The sequence below is a fragment of the Delphinapterus leucas genome, chromosome 5 (assembly GCF_059928025.1).
Source record: "Delphinapterus leucas isolate spDelLeu-1000000601 "Yukka" chromosome 5, BTC_Dleu_Yukka2, whole genome shotgun sequence".
Classification (NCBI taxonomy): Eukaryota; Metazoa; Chordata; class Mammalia; order Artiodactyla; family Monodontidae; genus Delphinapterus; species Delphinapterus leucas.
In genome coordinates, this window is record NC_143133.1 from 104,917,408 (window position 1) to 104,940,806 (window position 23,399).

At 37.9% G+C, this 23,399-nt stretch overlaps 1 protein-coding gene across 3 annotated transcripts in view; it reads right to left on the reverse strand.

Moving 5' to 3' along the window:
• MND1 (meiotic nuclear divisions 1) overlaps positions 1–23,399 on the reverse strand; it is a 105,303-nt gene that overhangs the window by 68,580 nt on the left and 13,324 nt on the right. For all 3 annotated transcript variants that reach the window (XM_022599647.2, XM_089912311.1, XM_089912310.1), the window contains exons 2-4: positions 13,396–13,461; positions 9,989–10,046; positions 6,606–6,754 (exon numbers count right to left, since the gene is read on the reverse strand). In XM_022599647.2, the coding sequence (XP_022455355.2) occupies positions 6,606–6,754; positions 9,989–10,046; positions 13,396–13,461 (273 nt within the window). The remainder of the gene's footprint in view (positions 1–6,605; positions 6,755–9,988; positions 10,047–13,395; positions 13,462–23,399) is intronic.

Here is a 23,399-nt window from a genome sequence, read left to right on the forward strand (position 1 = left end):
GTTATTTGTTGTTTTTCCCTAGCTGCTTTCAATAATTTTTCTTTGTCTTTAATTTTTGCCAATTTGATTCCTATGTGTCTCGGCATGTTTCTCCTTGGGTTTATCCTGTATGGGACTCTCTGCGCTTCCTGGACTTGGGTGGCTATTTCCTTTCCCATGTTAAGGAAGTTTTCGACTATAATCTCTTCAAAGATTTTCTCGGGTCCTTTCTCTCTCTCTTCTCCTTCTGGGACCCCTATAATGCAAATGTTGCTGCGTTTAATGTTGTCCCATAGGTCTCTTAGGCTGTCTTCATTTCTTTTCATTCTTTTTTTTTTATTCTGTTCCACAGCAGTGATTTCCATTATTCTGTCTTCCAGGTCACTTACCCGTTCTTCTGCCTCAGTTATTCTGCTATTGATTCCTTCTAGTGTAGTTTTCATTTCAGTTATTGTATTGTTCATCTCTGTTTGTTTTTTAATTCTTCTAGGTCTTTGTTAAACATTTCTTGCATCTTCTCGATCTCTGCCTCCATTCTTTTTCCGAGGTCCTGGATCATCTTCACTATCATTTTTCTGAATTCTTTTTCTGGAAGGTTGCCTATCTCCACTTCATTTAGTTGCTTTTCTGGGGTTTTATCTCATTCCTTCATATGGTACATAGCCCTCTGCCTTTTCGTCTTGTCTATCTTTCTGTGAATGTGGTTTTTGTTCCACAGGCTGCAGGATTGTAGTTCTTCTTGCTTCTCAGTACTAAGGTTTTTTTTGTGTGTGTGTTTTTTAATATTTATAGCAAATACTAAGTGATATCAATCTTTTATGAATGATATCAAAATCTCACTCTGCAGTGCTGAGAACAGAAGGTATAGGACCTACTGTCTATGACTTGAACTGTGACTTCTGAGCAAGTGTGTGAGATTAACCTTTGACCTCCAGCTTGTACATGGGGCTGCGAGGATAGGAGTATGTCACCAAACACACTGGAAGCCAACTCTCAGACCAGTAGGGAAAGGAGTTTATTGACAGCAACTAATTAGAACATCTTATCCCTCATTCAGAATAAATAAACAATGATATTAAGTTCATTTATTAAAAATAGATTCACTACACTAGCAAGAATCTCTTGCTTACTTTTTATGCCAAACTCCTTCACTTGCTAAATAGAGATTATGTTAAATCCAGAGGCGAAGAAATGAAAAGCGTACATTTGGCCAGATTATCTCTGGTTTACAAAGTCAAAAAAGAAATGCTTAATCAGCACCTGTTATGGCTAGTTTCAGGCATGAATAACTGTCTGGAAGAAGGTAAGAAACAATACCAGAAACACCAACCATAAAGAAACAAGTTAATAAACTGGACTTCCCTAAAAACTTAAAACTTCAACTCTCCTAAACATAGTTAATAAAACAAAAAAAACGAATCACTGACTGGAAGAAAACATTTGGAAAGCATTTATGTGATAAAGGATTTGTACCCAGGATGTGCAAAGAACTATCTAAACTTAATAATAAAAACAAACATATAGATTTTTAAAAAGGCAAAAGATCTGTATACAGACACTTCATCAATGAAGATAAATGGATGATAAACAAACACATGCAAAATACTTAACATTGTTAGTCACCAGGGAAATGGAAACTAAAACCACAAGATAACACTACATACTTATTAGAATGGGTATCATACCAAGTATTAATGAGGATGTGGAGAGACCAGAACTCTCATACACTGTTGGTAGGAACCTAAAATGGCACAGGCGCTTTGGAAAACAGTCTTGGCAATCTCTTAAAAATTTATACATACAACTACCATATGAACCAGCCATTCCGTCCCTAGGTATTTACACAATATAAACGAAAACATATGTTCATACAAAGACATATATGAATATTCATAGAAGCTTTATTTATAATAACTCCAAACTAAAACAAACAAAACCCCCAAATGTCCATCAACAGGTAAACAACTGTTGTATATCTATACAATGAAATACCATTCAGCAATAAAAATGCATGAGTAATAATATACAGCAACATGGATACATCTTAGTTATGCTAAGTATAAGAAGCCAGGAAATAGAGTATATAGTGCATGATTCTCTTAATATAAAATTCTAGGAAATATAAACTAATGTATAATGGCAGAAGGCAAATCAGTGGTTGCCTGGGGATGGGGGCAAGGGAAGCAGTGTGTGTGTGTGTGTGTGTGTGTGTGTGTGTGTGTGTGTGTGTGTGTTGGGGGGTGGAGGAGGGTGGTGGGCAGGAGACAAAGATTAAAAAGGGGAATGAAGAAAATTTTAGGGGTGATGGGTATGCTCCTTATCTGGATGGTGGTGATGGTTCCATGGAAGTATATATATGTCAAAACTTATCAGTATAGGGCTTCCCTGATGGCGCAGTGGTTGAGTCTGCCTGTCAATGCAGTGGACATGGGTTTGTGCCCCGGTCCAGGAAGATCCCACACGCCGCAGAGCGGCTGGGCCCATGAGCCATGGCTGCTGAGCCTACGCATCTGGAGCCTGTGCTCTGCAACGGGAGAGGCCACAGCAGTGAGAGGCCCGTATACCGCAAAAAAACAAAAAAAAAAAACAAAAAGAACTTATCAGTATATAAACTTTAAATATGAGCAATTTGGGTATGTCAATTAATCCTCAATAAAGCTTTTTTAAAAAAATAATCAAAAAGATAAGATTTATTCATTTGGGAAATAAAAAGAATGTATCCTCTAAGATGGTCCTAATGATCCTTGCCTCTTGGTATTTATGCCCATGTATAATCTTTCCTTGAATATGAAATTTAATGATTTGTTGCTAGGGAATGGAATGAGGCAGAGGTGATGGGATGTCATTTCCAAGATTAAGATACAAAAAACCCTGTGGCTTCTGTCTTGGACTCTCCACACACATTTCCTCTGAGGAAAGGCAGCTGCCACATTGTGAGCTGTCCTATGGAGAAGCCCATGATATAAGGAACAAGGGAGGCAGCTGGCTAAAAGCTATCAAGGAATTAAGGCCATCAGTCCAATAGCCTTCCAGGAACTGAAGACCTCAGCCCCATAGCCTGTAGGGAACTAAATTCAATAACCATTAAGATTGAGTTCAGAAGTAAATCTTCTCCCAGATGAGCCTTCTGATGAGAATGCAGCCCTGGCCAACAGTTTGACTACAGCCTCATGTGAGACTCTGAGCCTAACTAAACTACAGCCTCATGTGAGACTTTGAGCCTAACTAAACCTGATCCACAGAAACTGTGAGATACGAATGTTTGTTTCTTTAAGCCATGAAGTTTAGGGGTATGCAGTTCTGTTCCAGCAGTAGATAACTAATACAAGATCTAAGTCACATTTATATAAAAAAGTTTTCAAAGCAAATTTAGCCATTTTGGATATATACTCTTAGAATACAAAGAGAGTATTTGACTAAAACTACATTAAACAGGGGCTTAATTTTCTTATGCAATTTGAAGTCCAGAGGTAAGGCAGTCTAAGGCTAGTGCAGTGTGTCAAAATGCCACCAGAGACCCAAACTTTTTAATCCAGGCCCAGCCATTCTTAGGGAATGTCTTCATCCTAACACTTATTACCTTAGGGTCACAATATGATCTCATGTCCATATCACAGATAAGAAGAAGGGGTTTTGCCTTTATCAGGAAACTGAACATTTTCTCAGAAACCTCAAGCTAGTCTTCCACTTACATCTCATTCATCAAAAGTGTTTCCCACTGCCATTCTTAGATGCAAGGGAATCTGGGAAGATAAACATTTTTTAGCAAGACACACTGCTCCCTCAGCATAGTAAATGTTTTGTTAGTAATGAAGAAGGGGGCAATGTTTATTAGACAGGCAACCAGCAGTATTTGCCAAAGTCATACATTTTATTTATGGTAAAACCAAAAATATTGCAGGAGTTTATAGAAGGGCAAGAACACAGTAAGCTATGGGAGCTTGAGAAGGTTTCTGAGGGGAGATGTTTAGAACTGGCTAGGTAGAAAGGAAAGACGAGGGAAGTCTCAAGGGGGATAAAAGCAAGAACAAAAAGTCATGAAGACCGGAAAATGTAACAAGGCCTAAAAATAAATTACCCTGTATAAAGTTTTTAATTGCATAACTAAGTTTAAAAAAAAATCCTGAGTGATGAATATGCATGTTGCTTCCTAGCAAGGAAACAAAATGCATCATCACAGATATGCAACAAGCTCCTACTGTATAGCACAGGGAACTATATTCAATATCTTATAATAAACTGTAATGGAAAAGAATCTGAAAAAGATTACACACACACAAACACACATATAACTGATTCACTTGGCTGTACACCTGAAACTAACACAACATTATAAATCAACGATACTCTAATAATAATTTTAAAAATGCAGCATCGTGTTTAAGAGATGAGACATGGGCAAAGGACCTGAATGGGCATTTCTCTAAGGAAGATATACAAATGGCCAGTAAACATATGAAAAGATGCTCATGATTAGTCATAGGGGAAATGAAAGTCATAACCATAATGAGATACCACTTCAAACCCACTAGGATGGCTGGAATCAAAAAGTCAGGTAACAACAAGTTTTGGTGAGGATGTGATGAAACTGGAAGCCTCATACGCTACTGGTGGGAATGCAAAATGGTGCAGCTACTTTAGAAAACAGTCTGGAAGTTCTTCAATCAATGAAATATAATGTTATCATGACCCAGAAATTCCCAAGAGAAATAAAAACATATGTCCACATAAAAACTTGTACATGAAATTTTATAGCAGCATTATTCATAACAGTCAAAAGGTGGAAATAACATAAGTGGCCATCAACTGATGAGGAGACAAACAAAATGTGGTATATCCAAATAATGGAATATTATTTGGCCGTAAAAAGGAATGAAATACGGATACATATTACAGCATGTATTAACCATGAAAACATTATGCTAAATGAAAGAAGCAAGTCAAGAAAGACACATATATGTGATTCCATTCATATGAAATATCCAGAACAAGGAAATCTACAGACACAGAAAGTAAATTAGTGGTTGCCTAGGGCTGAGGGGGTGTAGGTGGGCTGCTATGACCTTGGTTCAAACCACCATTACTTGGTTCAAACCATCATAGCTGGATGATTCCAAGAACTTAACTACCTGGTTTCCTGCTTCCATTCTTTGTTCGCTAATGGATTCCAAATGCCTAGAACAGTATCTGGCACACCGAGGAAAGTAAGTATCCAATAAATCTGTTGTTATTTTGACTTCAAATCCTGTGTTCTTTTTCACTTGATTTATTTTGTGGGTATGTATCTATCATGGGAGGATCCAAACCCCCTTCCTACTTTGGCGAATTGCAGGCACCAAAAGGAGGCAGCTACCTCCCACCATAGAAACTAGAAACCCCAATTATTTACTTCCCCAGTTCCCCTGATAACTAGAGTGTGGGCACATGGTCGAGGCTTGGCCAGTCTCATGTAACTCCAGAACTGTGAGCTGGTACAGAAGTTTCTTGGTGGTTTTTTGTTTGTTTGTTTTATTTTGGTGGCAGCAACATCTGGTTCTTCAGCCAGGAGTGCCAGTGGAGTTATCTTCTGAGGTCAGCAATGTCAATAGAGTTCGATGCAGTGTTTGAGGCACCAGTATCCTCACCAGAAAGGCTTCATGGTGTGTTCTGGCTGTGGTCTGGCTGTGTATCCTCCCTCAGTTCCTGCCTACTTTTAGAACTGTGTGTCCACCCTTCCCCATGATTCTGGAAGTCTATCTTATATCTTTCAATAAATTTCTTTTCTGCTAATGTCAGCCAGAGTTAGTTTGTGTTGCTTGTAATTAAGAACACTGACTGAAAGAAGGCTCCCCATAAAGTTGAACCTTCTTAAACCCAGGAGCATCATTTTAAAAAGTGGTGTTTCAGGAGGATTTTCCTGTGAAGAAACACAATCTCACATAACCTCTAAACAGAGAGAAATTAATTTACTTTACTATTGTTGTTTAACTTTTCCTGTTCTTGTTATCTTCCAGAAAAATCGGGATTCTTTCTCCCTTCACCCCAAAACAAGTCCACAGCCCCTTTCCCTAAAGTTTCATTCTTTGCCTATATAGTAGTCCCCTCATATCTGTGGTTTCATATTCCATGGTTTCAGTTACCTGTGGTCAATCACAGTCTGAGAATATTAGATGGAAAATTCCAGAAATAAACAATTCATAAGTTTTAAATTGCATGCCATTCTGAGCAGCATGATGAAACGTTGCACCTTCCTGCTTCATACCACATGGGATGTGAGTCATCCCTTTGTCCAGTGTATCCTGCCCATTAGTCACTTAGTAGCCATCTTGTTTATGGGGTTATTGTCATGGTACCACAATGCATGTTAAAAATTTAACGGAAGCCACTAAATGAAAAGAGGATTAAGTAAAACAAATTTCTTTCTTACAAAGCAAATCTATTATTTTAAATTGTGGTGGTGGTGGGACTTCCCTGGTGGTCCAGCGGTTAAGACTCCACGCTCCCAATGCAGGTGGCCTGGGTTCAATCCCTGGTCAGGGAACTAGATCCCACATGCCGTAACTAAAGATTCCTCATGCTGCAACTAAGACCTGATGCAGCCAAATAAATAAATAAATATTTTAAAAAAAAAGATTGTGGTGGTGTACCTGAGATTCCAGAACTTCCAGCTTACGTTTCCTGGCGTGAAGAGCTTTACTTGGAAAAGCCCAATAATAATTAGATGTTCCAATTCTCTCACAGTCAACCATACCGTCATCAACCAAGCTTTGAAGGACTTCTTTTACTGACATAGCAGCTAGGAAAGATAATTTTTTAAAGACTTCATATTAAGACACATCATAAATCAAATTAAAAGGTCAATAACTGGGGAAACACTTGCAATAAATATTATAGATTGAGTCAATAAGTTAATAAATAAGGAGCTTTTAAAAATAATAACAAAAGAAGACAAATACTCCAACAGAAAAATAAAATAGATCAATGGGCATCTATAAAATATGTATGGTCAGGGACTTCCCTGGTGGTCCAGTGGTAAAGAATCCGCCTTCCAATGCAGGGGGGACGTGGGTTCAATCCCTGGTTGGGGAACTAAGATCCCACATGCCGGGGGCAACTAAGCCCGTGCCACAACTACTGAGTTCGCGTGCCTCAACTAGAGAGCCTGCGTGCCGCAAACTAGAGCCCATGCGCCCTGAAGCCTACGCGCCACAACTAGAGAGAGAACCTGCACGCCACACTAGAGAGAAGCCCAGGCACCACAACGAAGAGCCCACATGCTGCAACTAAGACCCGACACAGCCAAAAAAATAAATAAATATTTTTTAAAATGTACGATATTTGTAATAATATCGTCAATAAACAAGAAAAATGTTCAAACCCACTAATAATTGAAGAAATGCAAAATAAAGCATGAGATACGATCTCTCGACTACCAAATTTAAAACACTAAAAATTGTAATAAAGGATTCAGGGAAATGGGTACTCTCAACATGGGTGGAAAAATGTAGCAATATGTACCTAAAACCTTAGGTTTATGCATATCTCTTATGCAAAAATTTCACTTTTATAAATTCAGCTAAAGAAAATAATGATGGATATGTATAAGGATGCTTGTCAAAGCACTGTTTTCAATAGCAAAACCCTGGAAATCAGTACAATAACGGGACTCAAAAGTACTTTTTTTGTAATGATATACAATGCATTCATTAAATTTACATTATAAATATTTAATGGCCTGGGTATATATACATCCAAAATGTATTATATAGAAAAGTAAGTTAAAAGACAGTATGCACTTATGTGACAGTAGTTATCTTGAATTAAGGTTAAGAGGCAATTTTTATTTCCTTCCTCTTGCTTATTTTTCATATTTTTTTCCAACAATGAACATGTATTACCTTTCTTGCTAAGGAAACTAAAACAAAACTACTATATAAAATTAAACAATAAATAAATAAATATATTGGATGTTATGGTTAGGCGTAAGATTAAAAATCAGAAAAGAGTTTTTAAAATAGCATGTAAAAATACAAAGTCATATTTCACAAATGTCTGAAATTATAAACCATTCTTACTTTCTATCAAATAAAACTATACCAAGAAATTATCCATATTTTAAAGTCCATTTTAATTTTTCCTAGAGCAGATCCCCCAATTTAATAAAATCTATTAAATATTTAAAGATTTAATAAATAAAAAAATAAAGTCTATACCAAATGCAAAACATTCAACCTCATGTATAAAGAAGTACAAACTGAAATGAAATGTCAAAGAATTCTAAAAATGAAAATAGTTCTGAGAAACGAATTTGGGTATAATAGCCTTTCCTGAAGGCGATTTGAGAACACACATAAAAAGCCTAAAACTAGACAAGTCTCTTTTTCTATTCTATTTCTGGGGACATTTCTTAATGAAGTAATATGAGATTTGGAAAAAAGTTTACAGCAGGGGGAGAGGAAGGGGTGAATAGGTGGAGAAGCGCAGAGGATTCTTGGGGCAGTGAAAATATGGTGTGTGATACCATAATGACACCGTAATGATGGATCCGTGTCATTACACATTTTTGTCCAAACCCATAGAATGTACAACACTAAGAGTGAATACTAGTGTAAATTATGGACTTAGTGTGATTATGATGTGCCCATGCAGGTTTGTCAACTGTAACAAATGTACGATGGTAAATGATTTTGATAATAGGGGAAGTTATGCATGTGTGGGGGCAGGAAGTATAGGGGAAATACTGTGCCTTCCTCTCAATTTTGCTGTGAACCTAAAAATACTCTAAAAAATAAGTCTTAGAAAAAATTTATGGATGGCATGTTAATTACACATTAATTTTAGCAGCAAAATTTGGTACCAACCTAGATGGTCAACAATAGCTAATGGGCTAAGCAAATTATGGCACAGTGGGTGGCCACAGGGTGAAACATTAGGAGATGCAGATGTTGTAAATCATTTTTTTTAAAGCAAATGACATAGGAAAGTGTAGATGATATGATGGTATATGGAAAAATACACGAACACAAAACTATATATGCAGCATGGTTCCCTCTCAGAGAAATGGACAGATACATACAAACACAGATAAACAGAACCTAAGAATAAGATATCAAAATACACCAAAATGTTAACAATGGTGATCTCAGAATAGAGGGATTATGAACAACTTTTATTTTTATTATATTCTTTATAATTTCCAAATCTGTTAAAATAACATGTATAGCTTATATAATCAGAAAGTAAGGTTTAAAAATATATATATCATATGTAGTGACCCCTCAAAAGATAACCTCCAGAACCTGTGAATGTGACCTTATTTTGGAAAAGGTTCTATAGAGAGGTAATTAAGGACCTCATGATAAAATCATCCTGGATTTAGGGTGGGTCCCAAATCCAATGACACGTGTCCTTATAAGACACAGAAGAGTAGAAAAAAAAAAATGGGGAAGGCCATGTGAAGGCAGAGGCAGAGATTAGAATGATGTGTCTATAAGCCAAGCACTGTGGGCAGCCACGAGAAGCTAGGAGATGCATAACATGGATTCTCCCTCAGAGCTTCCAGAAGGAACCAACCCTGCCAACACCTTGATTTTAGACTTCTGGCCTCCAGACTATGAGAAAATAAATTTCTACTGTGTTAAGTAGAAATTAAGTTTATGGTAATTTGTTACAGCAGCCGTAGAAAACTAATACACTATGTAAATCACATTTAACAAATACCAGAACATACATGAAGAAGTTTTTACTTCTTCTGAAGTAAATTATACCCATAAATAAATAAATGTGTATAATTGTGTGTATGTATACGTATGTGTGTGCGCACACAGGCATGCATGCATATTCCACTGTAGTTTCCCTAGAGCAGATACTTCAAACACAAGAATCATGGTCATGGCCCAGAAACATTATATTGGGACTTTTATAAACATTCTTCATCTCTAGAAATTTATGTTTCCATGAAGTGAAAGACTGTTGCAGGAAATATGATGGGTATTTACCAAAACATTCTGGCACATTTTTTGATACTTACTAATGCCTTTTTCTTTGGGAGCAATCTTCTCCATGTCTTTTAACTGAAATACATCTTTCTGTTCAAAAGAGTTGAAAGATGAAAAACATGCATTTATTTTCTACTATATATTTACATTTACCATAATTATGTTTATAAAACATTGTACTAAAAAACTATGACTGGAAGTGAATAGTGCAATAGAATCGAGAATTTTAGAGCTAGAAGAAACTGTAATTATCTTGTTCAATACCTTCAACAGAACCTAAAATGGACAGATTTTGCATGAACATACAATTCTTTAAAGTAACTGGAGGGCAGAATGCAAAGAACATCTTCCTAATGAAGTATAAAATCTAGTTATGATGAATCATTTGTTAACATGAGATAATCAGCTTCTCTGACACTTTGATTTGAAGAAAACACAAATAGTGCTTTGCTTAGCATATACCATACATCACAGATTAGCAGTTCTAACTAAAAGCAAAACAGACAGCTGTCAAGATTTATTTACATTTAAGGTTTCATGGAAGAGCCACACCTAAGTAAGAAAAACATACAATTTATGGCTATCAATCATTCACCCATACATGCTGCATGTCCACCACATGCAAAGCAAAACATTATGGGAAGATATACACAGAGAATATTTAATCTTATGGCTGGAAAAAAAAATCTATGCAGAATACTCATTTCTTCTTGTAATAAGCTGTGGTTGAACTGGTAAAAAGAACTTGGATAATAAAAGTGAAATATTTGAAAAGACTGAAGTATTCAGTAATTAGAACAGAATTATTGTGATTAGTGTTATGGAAATCTGGGATCTATTTCTTCCAACATAAACTTGAAAAGGTAACTTCAATAGGATGGAAATTAGACATCATAAAAATTTAAAACTTCTGCTCATCCAAGTGCACTGTTAAGAAACTGAAAAGACTGACTAGACATTATTCACAAAACATACCAGACAAAAGACCAGTAGCCCAGATATACAACTGCAAAAAAGATGAACTGATCGATGGATAAAGGAATGGAGAGATGAATATATATATATATATATATATATATATATATATATGATAAAGCAAGTAGAGTATCAAATGTTAACGGCAGAATCTAAGCTGGGCATATAGGTATTCACAGTGAAGTTCTTTCATCTTTAATAATAAAATGTTGAAAAAAGTAACTTCATCTCAGTACACTTAAGATTTAGTAAATTAAGGAAAATACTAAGTCATTGGTCCTAGAATGTGAAATAAATTTTTGCACATCTGGGAATAAACTGTTAAAAGAGAATTCTGTAGGGTCTCAGAGAACATGTAGTAAATTACTAACTTCAGGCCTCTAATGCGTTAAAAAAAACCCAATTAATCAAACCTATTCGCAAATACCTTAGGAAAAAGAACATGAACTCATTGAGACATCTGCCTAGATGTAGTTATCAAGGAAAAGCCCCAGACATACTGGCTGCCCCAGTGGGGTTGCTATGTAAATAAATGGGCTTGCAAAGAACTAGACTCAGAACTAAAGAGTGGTCATTTAAATGGACAGAGAAAATGGTCTCAAGTAAATATTGATTCTCCCCTACATTAAACAGAGATAATAAAGGAGAGATGAACACAATGGTTCTAGCTCTCAAAAATAAAAAACTATGTGTAAAGATACCATGGAAGACACACAGTTATAAAGTTAGATAACTTTTAATTAAGCACTTATGACCTGAGCATTATAATGTTTTACACAGATTATTTCATTCAATCCTCATACCAACTTTGTGAACTAGGTACAATTATTATTAGCCTTTGTAATAGATGAAGAAACTGAGACTTAGGTCAAGTAACTTGCTTAACGTCACAAAGCTATCAGGTAAAACAGACTTCAGGTACAAGTTCTCTACCTTTGAGCTGTACTGTGGCCATGTCCTTCCTAAGTGCAACAGGCAAAGAATTAGTAACTTCAAATAAATCTATGTATGTATTCATATGAATTGATATGTATAGGAATATATGAACTGAAATCAATCAATTAATACAATTAATTCCTATCTTTACCTAAAAACTCATTGACTACTGAACTTCTTTAACTTCTAATACTCATTATAGTCACGGTACCTTAGTCATTAGTGTCTTAATGTCATTGAGAGCAGTGTTGAAAAAATTTTAATCAAAAACAGCCAACAATATCATAAAGAACAAATTAACTCCCCTCACCACTCTCCCCAGCTTTCCACTGCCTGCTAGGAATTAAATCTACTTTTCTTGCTCTAAGACCATAGGAAAAATATTTCAACTCAGCAGAATAAGTAGTCATAATCTTTACCTACAAACATAATCAATTTATTGTCCTAATCATATCATCATTATTAATATGATACTCTGTTCTGAATTGCCAATGACTTTTATTAAGTCATTGTATGTAAGACTAGTAAGATTTCGCTTAAAGGGCAAACAGTTTAAAAAAAAAGTGCCCACAACACTTCACTTGTTTCACTGAGAATCTGCATTTTCAAAATGAAAATGTCAAGTATTATCATTACTTATTAATTTTACATTCTATTTTGCCGTTTCCCCCACCTTCTTCATATTGATATTTGTAAATAATGAAAATAGCCAGTAGGTTGGGGCCAAACCAGACTTTGAAGGTTCTGTCAAGAGGTAAGACGTAAGAAATTAATATTTTTGTAGGTCAAAAGTTTGGATTTTAACCTGGAAGCAAGAAAAGCCATTGTACAGAACACAGGCTCTAGAGCCAGGTGACTGGGTTTGAATCCTGGTTCTGCCACTTAGGAGCAGAAACTTCAAACATATTTCCTGTTAGTGGCAGGCACGAATAACTGGAATAAATTAAGGAGGCTATGTACCATCACATGTGTGTTATACCATATGCAGGCTTATAAATGTAAAGAGGCTGTATTTAGCACTATCTCTATAATCAGATGATCCCCCTGGGCTTTTATCCTACTACTATCACTTCTTGTTTTGAGATCCAGGGCTGGTATCTTAGGCTGTGTCTCAGATGTCCAGATCCGTAGAATGAGGATCTCAGAGGGTTAAAAAGGATAAGATCAGATAACTACACCAAGTGCTTAGAATAGTGAATGGCACCTAGGAAGCACTCAGTAGATGTGAGCTATTATCATTATTATTTTCAGGTAAAAGGGGACACAATCAAATATATGCTTCAGAAAGTTAATTATGGTGCCAGAGCATAGGGCAGTCTGGATAGAAGAGACTCTACAAACCCTGGGATAGGATTCTTTCATGCTCCACAGCTCACAGGAACCACAAGTGTTTGTAGAATTTTATTCATTCTTTAGGAAATTGGTCACTATTGATTTCTAATAAAAAAAGGTACAGTTAACACTGGATGACATAAACTTAAGGAGAAAATTACACAAAATACTAAAAATCTTAAGGAAAATGACTTACCGTCTCAAAAAATATTTCCATCATGCGGGCTCTCTTTTCCTCTGCACTTAGTCCTTTTTTCTTCGACTAAAGCACAAAAGTTAAAAAGTAAACAGTGCAATTAAAAAACAAAACAAAACAATGCTTTTTAAGACAACTTGGTTCAAAACATTATCAGAAATAATGCATGGTCTCATCTGAGACCAAGAGGTTTAATAACTCTCAGGGTGAGGCCTCAAGATGGATTTTAACAACTCTACTACTTTATGCCAAGCCTTGTGGTAGGTGCTGCCAGTATAATAATAAGAACTGTGACTGAGACAGTGCCTGGCATTTTGTAGAAATTCAGTGTTTATCAAATGATCCAATAAGTCACTGTATTTACCTTCAAAAGAATCTCTCAAGGAAAATAAATAGACACAACTACTTATAGTTAATGAACAGGTACATGTACAAATTGCTACCCAGGAAAGAATAAATTAATTCCACCCTGGAAAGGGAGGAGGGTTAGCTAGGAAGGCTAGAGATGAACAAGATTTTGGCAAGTTGAGAAATGGTGAGAAGGGTGTCCTGGACAGATCACACACAGGCACAGTGTTACAGAAGTACATGGAATGCTCCAGAAAGACAAACACTCAGGGATGATTATTATACAAGTGGAGTATGTATATGGAGTGGCAGATGAGACAAGAAAGGTTGTCTGGGGCCAGATTATGGAAGGCTGACTGTCCAGCCAAAGAGAGCAGACTTTACTTCAGGCCACGAGGAGCTACTGAGCAATTTCTAAAGCAGGGAGTGACAAGATAAGAGTTAGGTGGCATTGTGGAGGGAAGGCTGGAGGAAGGAAAACCATGTCCAAGTAGAAAATGAAAGCCTACTTCAGGTTATTATTATCCTGTCACTACCCTTTAGCTAACTTGAAATTAAGATAATTAAGATGTAACTGAGGGACTTACCCGGTGGTCCAGTGGTAAAGAATCTGCCTCCCAATGCCAGGGATGCAGGTTCAATCCCTGGTCAGGGAACTAAGATCCCACATGCCGCGGGGCAACTAAGCCCACGCACCACAACTACTGAGCTCGCGTGCCTCAACGAGAGAGACTGCATGCCGCAAACTACAGAGCCCACGTGCTCTGGAGCCTGCGTGCCACAACTAGAGAGAGAAAACCTGCAGGCCACAATGAAGAGCCCATGCACTGCAATGAAAAAGATCTCGCATGCCACAACAAAGACCCAACGCAGCCAAAAAAATAAAGAAAATAAACAATAAAATTAAATAAATATTTTTAAAAAGATGTAACTGAAATGTATTTTAATAATAAATTTTACCATATATTTTATATAGGGTATATACCTAAAGCTAAAGTCTGAATTTTCAAAACGCCAAATTTCCTCAAAGCAAATATTCACAGAAAATAACAAAAGAGAACGAGAACCATAATCTCTAGTACTCTCATGGAGGATTCCACTAATGTTTCTGAAGTAATCTGCATCTTTCTTAAAAATTGCATGGGATTATAGAGGAACATAAATTGTTTAGTAAGAACTTTAAAATACTTTATACCACATAAAAAGCAGACATAAATAAACCAACAATAATAAACCTATTCAACTATAAACTCCATCAGAAACGAGAGCCTACACTAGACAAGGAAAGGAATTTGGAAGTGCCATTCTGAATGCATTCCAGAGTACATGGTCTAGAAACCCATTAACCCCTTTTCACAGCAAATTATCCAGTGTTCCTTGATGAGTTGCACAGGTAAAATAAGTAGCCTCAAAGTTTATCTTTTTCTCTTTTCCCTCTGTCCACAATTTTAAATACTGCAGTTCCCCAGGGTTCTTTCTCTACTGATCCCCTCTCCCCTCACACCTTTTCTTTGATCTCACCTGCTTTCATGGTTTTAACAAACACCTATGCTGAGAACTCAAATCTTTACATCATTGGATTAAGTGGGCGCCTGAGCTCCAATCTCACGTACCTACCTGTCTGCTGAATAAACGTCAAACTCAGGAGGTCTAAACTGACCTCTCCTCTCCCACATCTACTCCCCAAACCTGCTGTTCTGGCTCTTGAGTTCAGTTAGATTCCACCTTGTTACCCGGGCCAGAGGCCTGGCAGTCACCCTAGGTTCCTTCATCTCTCTTACTCCATATCCAACCAATCACCAAGTTCTGCCAATTTCAGGGCTTAACTGTTTCTCAAATCGATCCTGTCTGCTCCATCCCTACTACCTCTACCTTAGTAGAGGCCTTCATTATCTGTTCCCTACTACATACCTGCAGTCTGCTAACCATACTTTGTCCCACCCTCCAGCCACATTCCACGCTGCCAAAAAGCAAACCTCTCCTTTGCAATGCCTACCCATGCCTCTCCCTTGCTTAAAACTCTTCAATGGCTCTCAACCATCCAGAAGTATCCAATCACCCTAGAATGACATACAAGGCCTTCTGTCACCTGACCCCAACCTACCTCTCACAGGTACCACTCCCCACCTCAAATTTACCATAACAACATGAAGAACTAAGCAATTTAAGCTGTAATACAGAAACTACTTGTAATTCTCCACTTGCAGCATGCTCTTTCCCATTTCTGTGCCTTTTTAAAAATGTTGTTCTATCTAAAACACCTTCCTCTCATGCAAATCAAAACCGCAATGAGGACTTCTCTGGTGACCCAGTGGTTAAGAATCTGCCTGCCAATGCAGGAGACACGGGTTCAAGCCCTGGTCCGGGAAGATCCCACATGCTGCAGAGCAACTAAGCCCGTGCGCCACAACTACTGAGCCTGCGCTCTACAGCCCATGAGCCACAACTACTGAGCCCGCACTCCACAACTACTGAGCCCTCGAGCTGCAACTAATGAAGCCCGCACGGCTAGAGCCCGTGCTCTGCAACAAGAGAAGCCACCACAATGAGAAGCCCGCGCACCGCAATGAAGAGTAGCCCCCGCTTGCTGCAACTAGAGAAAGCCCACATGCAACAACAGAGACCCAACGCAGCCAAAAAACAAAAAAAAACCCAAAAACAAACAAACAAAATGAAACAAACAAATAAAAAAAACACAGTGAGATATCACCTCACACCTGTCAGAATGGCCATCATCAAAAAGACCACAAATAACAAACTGGTGACAATGTGGAGAAAAGGGAACCCTCGTACACTTCGGTGGGAATGTAAATTGGTGCAGCCACTGTGGAAAACAATGTGGAGCTTTCTCAAAAAACTAAAAATAGAACCACTAACCCAGCAATTCCACTCCTTTATGTATATATCCCAAAGAAACAAAAACACTAATTCAAAAAGATACATGCACCCCAGTGTTCATAGTAGCATTATTTACATTTGCCAAGATATGGTAGCAACCTAAGTGTCCATCAACAGATGAATGGATAAAGAAAATGTGGTATATGTATAATACACATATACATATGTACTTATATACATATGTACATACACACACACACACACACACACACAATGGATTTTTATGACTCAGTCATAAAAAAGTGGCAACATGGATGGACTTGGAGGGCTAAGTGAAATAAGTCAGAGAAAGACAAACACTGTATGATATCACTTATATGTGGAATCTAAAAAATACAACAAACTAGTAATAAAACAAAAAGGAGCAAACTCACAGATATAGAGAACAAACTAGTGGTTATCAGTGGGGAGAAGGATGGGGGAGGGGCAAAATAGGGGTGGGGAGAGAAAAGCATTATTATGGGATTATATGAAATCATATGTGTGAAACTTGAAAACTGTAAAGTACTATAGAATTTAAAGACTGTTTCATTCAATAAAACAAAGCAAAACAAAACAAAAAGAGTTCTTCAGAACATGAACTGCCTTTGCCTTCCCAGAGGTTAGTGCCAGGTTAGAAGAGCAGTTGTAAAGACCAGCCCTCAATTTCAGGACCATGTATCTAAAATTTGAGGCCATTCAGACTCTCAAATCCCACAACACCTCTCTGCACTCCCATAAATACATTTCAGGGTGAACTGATAATAAGGAAGTCTGTGATAACCATATATTGCCTTACTTGGAGAGATAAACCAAAGGAATCTCAGTTCCATGAAACCATACACTATGAAGACACGTTCACTAAACCTAGGGTAGAGAGCTAGAGTTCAGTATTACGTTATTAGCCTCCCTTCACACTGGCTTCTGCAGTATCTGAATAAAGCAAGATATCCACACTCAGAAGGCCCATTCAGCTATTTCTCTAGTCCACTTGGTCTCAAACTGCCATATACAGAGATTAGAATCATCTCAGGAGCTTTTAAAACTACTGATGCCCAGGCACATCCCATAAGAAATGAATCAGAATCTCTGAAATGGGGCCCCTTGGCCTCATATTTTTAAAATCTTGAGGTGATTTAATTGTGCCCCAGTATTGAAAACACTGTTTCTCTCAGCCCAGAATCTGAAGGTTAAGTTAGGGGCACTGTGGGGCAATGAGAATCCCCTTAGGACTTTAGTTTGTGGCTGCATCAGTGGAAAATAGAGCCAAAGCTTTACAAAAGGCTCCTAATATTTTGTTATTATAAACGGCTCCCTGAGAGACCCTGGACTCCGCAAGAATCTGCCACGCAGAGGCAGGCAATGAGGAGAATCTAATGTCCTGAGGGCACACTGTTTTAGGAAAGCTCTTATCACTCAGCTCAACAGCTTATTAAAGTCACTCAAGAAATATGGATGGAATCAGGAAGAAATAGAAAATATGAACAGACCAATCACAAGCACTGAAATTGAAACTGTGAATAAAAGTCTTCCAACAAACAAAAGCCCAGGACCAGATGGCTTCACAGGCGAATTCTTTCAAACATTTAGAGAAGAGCTAACACCTATCCTTCTCAAACTCTTCCAGAATATAGCAGAAGGAGGAACACTCCCAAACTCATTCTACAAGGCCACCATCACCCTGATACCAAAACCAGACAAGGATGTCACAAAGAAAGAAAGCTACAGGCCAACATCACTGATGAATATAGATGCAAAAATCTTCAACAAATACTAGCAAACAGAATCCAACAGCACATTAAAAGGATCATACACCATGATCAAGTGGGGTTTATTCCAGGAATGCAAGGATTCTTCAATATACACAAATCAATCAATGTGATACACCATATTAACAAGTTGAAGGAGAAAAACCATATGGTCATCTCAATAGATGCAGAGAAAGCTTTTGACAAAATTCAACACCCATTTATGATAAAAACCCTCCAGAAAGTAGGCATAGAGGGAACTTTCCTCAACATAATAAAGGCCATATATGACAAACCCACAGCCAACATCGTCCTCAATGATGAAAAACTGAAAGCATTTCCACTAAGATGAGGAACAAGACAAGGTTGCCCACTCTCGCCACTCTTATTCAACATAGTTTTGGAAGTTTTAGCCACAGCAATCAGAGAAGAAAAGGAAATAAAAGGAATACAAATCGGAAAAGAAAAAGTAATGCTGTCACCGTTTGCAGATGACATGATACTATATATAGAGAATCCTAAAGATGCTACCAGAGAACTACTAGAGCTAATCAATGAATTTGCTAAAGTAGCAGGATACAAAATTAATGCACAGAAATCTCTGGCATTCCTATACACTAATGATGAAAAATCTGAAAGTGAAGTCAAGAAAACACTCCCATTTACCACTGCAACAAAAAGAATAAAATATCTAGGAATAAACCTACCTAAGGAGACAAAAGACCTGTATGCAGAAAATTATAAGACACTGATGAAAGAAATTAAAGATGATACAAATAGATGGAGAGATATACCATGTTCCTGGATTGCAAGAATCAACATTGTGAAAATGACTGTACTACCCAAAGCAATCTACAGATTCAATGCAATCCCTATCAAACTCCCACTGGCATTTTTCACAGAACTAGAACAAAAAATTTCACAATTTGTATGGAAACACAAAAGACCCCGAATAGCCAAAGCAATCTTGAGAACGAAAAACGGAGCTGGAGGAATCAGGCTCCCTGACTTCAGACTATACTAAAAAGCTACAGTAATCAAGACAGTATGGTACTGGCACAAAAACAGAAAGATAGATCAATGGAACAGGATAGAAAGCCCAGAGATAAACCCACGCACATATGGTCACCTTATCTTTGATAAAGGAGGCAGGAATGTACAGTGGAGAAAGGACAGCCTCTTCAACAAGTGGTGCTGGGAAAACTGGACAGGTACATGTAAAAGTATGAGATTAGATCACTCCCTAACATCATACACAAAAATAAGCTCAAAATGGATTAAAGACCTAAATGTAAGGCCAGAAACTATCAAACTCTTAGAGGAAAACATAGGCAGAACACTCTATGATATAAATCACAGCAAGATCCTTTTTGACCCACCTCCTAGAGAAATGGAAATAATAACAAAAATAAACAAATGGGACCTAATGAAACTTCAAAGCTTTTGCACGGCAAAGGAAACCATAAACAAGGCCAAAAGATAACCCTCAGAATGGGAGAAAATATTTTCAAATGAAGCAACTGACAAAGGATTAATCTCCAAAATTTACAAGCATCTCATGCAGCTCAATCACAAAATAACAAACAACCCAATCCAAAAATGGGCAGAAGACCTAAATAGACATTTCTCCAAAGAGGATATACAGAGTGCCAACAAACACATGAAAGAATGCTCAACATCATTAATCATTAGAGAAATGCAAATCAAAACTACAATGAGATATCATCTCACACAGGTCAGAATGGCCATCATCAAAAAATCTAGAAACAATAAATGCTGGAGAGGGTGTGGAGAAAAGGGAACACTCTTGCACTGTTGGTGGGAATGTAAATTGATACGGTCACTGTGGAGAACAGTATGGAGGTTCCTTAAAAAACTACACATAAAACTGCCATATGACCCAGCAATCCCACTACTGGGCATATACCCTGAGAAAACCATAATTCAAAAAGAGTCATGTACCAAAATGTTCATTGCAGCTCTATTTACAACAGCCCGGAGATGGAAACAACCTAAGTGTCCATCATCGGATGAATGGATAAAGAAGACGTGACACATGTATACAATGGAATATTACTCAGCCATAAAAAGAAACGAAACTGGGCTATTTGTAATGAGGTGGATAGACCTAGAGTCTGTCATACAGAGTGAAGTAAGTCAGAAAGAGAAAGACAAATACCGTATGCTAACACATATATATGGAATCTAAGAAAAAAAATGTCATGAAGAACCTAGGGGTAAGACAGGAATAAAGACACAGACCTGCTATACAATGGACTGTAAAAAAAAAAAGATGTTAAAAAAATAAATAAATAAAAATAAAATATACCTGTAAAGTTGAAAAAAAAATCTAGAAACAATAAATGCTGGATAGGGTGTGGAGAAAAGGGAACACTCTTGCACTGCTGGTGGGAATGTGAATTGGTAGAGCCACTATGGAGAACAGTATGGAGGTTTCTTAAAAAACTACAAATAGAACTACCATATGACCCAGCAATCCCACTACTGGGCATGTATCCTGAGAAAACCATAACTCAAAAAGAGTCACGTACCAAAATGTTCATTGCAGCTCTATTTACAACAGCCCGGAGATGGAAACAACCTAAGTGTCCATCATCGGATGAATGGATAAAGAAGACGTGGCTCATATATACAATGGAATATTACTCAGCCATAAAAAGAAACGAAACTGGGCTATTTTGTAATGAGGTGGATGGACCTAGAGCTTGTCACACAGAGTGAAGTAAGTCAGAAAGAGAAAGACAAATACCGTATGCTAACACATATATATGGAATTTAAGAAAAAAAAATGTCATGAAGAACCTAGGGGTAAGACAGGAATAAAGACAGACCTACTAGAGAATGGACTTGAGGATATGGGGAGGGGGAAGGGTAAGCTGTGACAAAGCGAGAGAGTGGCATGGATATATATACACTTCCAAACGTAAAATAGATAGCTAGTGGGAAGCAGCCGCATAGCACAGGGAGATCAGCTCGGTGCTTTGTGACCACCTAGAGGGGTGGGATAGGGAGGGTGGGAGGGAGGGAGACGCAAGAGGGAAGAGATATGGGAACATATGTATATGTATAACTGATTCACTTTGTTATAAAGCAGAAACTAACACACCATTGTAAAGCAATTATACTTCAATAAAGATATAAAAAAGAAAAGAAATATGGATGAGGTGTATCATCCGCTAACACTGATTTCAGGCTAACTTATTCATCAGTCTCCTTCACCACTACGAAGAGTTTTCATTACTAAACACCTTGGGAGAGTATCATGGCCTTTTACAAGTAACTAATGTAAAAGGATGCCATATTACTTCATATTTAGAAATTTCTCCAAAAAATCAACAAGGGCTCATGTAATACTTAGGATTAAAGAAAATCTCCTCATAGTATAAGTTAGAGATACACTCAAATTAGTAAGTAAGGGGGCTCAAAATTTGACTTGAGGACAATGAAGGAAACTTCTCCAACTAGGAGTTAGAGAAATCCTAAGTGGTTCAGTGGTTAGGGCTCTGCGCTTCCACTGCAGCGGGCACGGGTTCGATCCCTGGTCGGGGAACTAAGTTCCCACAAAAAAATTTTCTAAAGTCAGCCCTGTTGATCACTAATACAATTTTTTTTTTTTTTTTTTTTTTTTGCGGTACGCGGGCCTCTCACCGCTGTGGCCTCTCCCGTTGCGGAGCACAGGCTCCGGACGCGCAGGCTCAGTGGCCATGGCTCACGGGCCCAGCCGCTCCGCGGCACGCGGGATCCTTCCAGACCGGGGCACGAACCCGCGTCCCCTGCATCGGCAGGCGGACTCTCAACCACTGCGCCACCAGGGAAACCCACTAATACAATTTTGAAGAATTAAAAGTAGATGGTATTTGCTGCCCTCAGAAGTGGCTGACCACACCACATTTCTCCAATTCCAAAAATATGCTTGGACTTATAACTACTGTTTACCCAGCAAGCGCAACCAAAATCGAAACAAACAGCTATTAATTCACAATCAGGAAAAGAACAAAAGTTATCTTTGATCAACATAACAGTAAACTTAGTTCTTAATAATACATGAAAAATAGGAAGTATGTCTCTTACAAAAAGTTTTATTCTAACTTGTTCCATGTTTCTCCATTACTAGAGGTAAACATCAGAAAAGAGTTAATAGCACATTAAACTATTTAGTATTAGAAGGTGATGTAGGTGTAGAAAGATATTAGGTAAAAAGACAAAAACCAAAAAATTAATGCATATGGGCTGCATAGTACTCAGTAGTCAGTTCTATCAGGCCAGTAACTCTATAAAGGAGAAATATGGTATCACGGAACACTGGTACCAGATTTAAGTGTGGGCCTATTTGGCTTCCTACACCATTTTATGCCCAGGTGGCTGGGTTGTTAGTTTAACCACAAAGAAACCGTTATCAGATTTGATTACATCTGGGCAAATATCTTCAAATAAACATCGTACAACCTATATCTCCGTCCACCACCAGCTTGGCAAAATAACGGCCACTTAATTAAGATATTAAAATCTTAGATCCACTTCATTAGACGGTGATTCTCTGCCAACAGAAGGGGGTGGGGGATGGAACTCTGAAGGTTTATGAAAATGATTTGATGAGCAGAAAGACATTAAATTCACGAAGAGAAAGAGACGATTTGGAATCTAACCAGGGCTTAACCCAATCAGGCAATGCAAGGAAGACGAAGTCGGTACGGTGCTTCCCTAATAAAGCGACTCCGAAAGCACAAAAGGGCAGCCCGGCCCTTCGTAAAAACCAACGCATTTTCACAGAAATCCTCTAACTGGCATAAAATGAAGATTTGTTAGGTCACTTTGGAAATTGTGACCAATACTGAAATGTGCTATAAATGCTACAACGCCCCAAACCACTCAATCTTCAAAGATCAAGCAAGCTCCTCAGGCCCCCGGAACCTCCCGGCGCTGCCCGCCGACACCCGTTCCCTGTTCTCCACCGGTGGCGGCGCCTTGGTGGCCGGAAGCGGGGAGCCTGGGCACCGCTTCTGAAGTGAC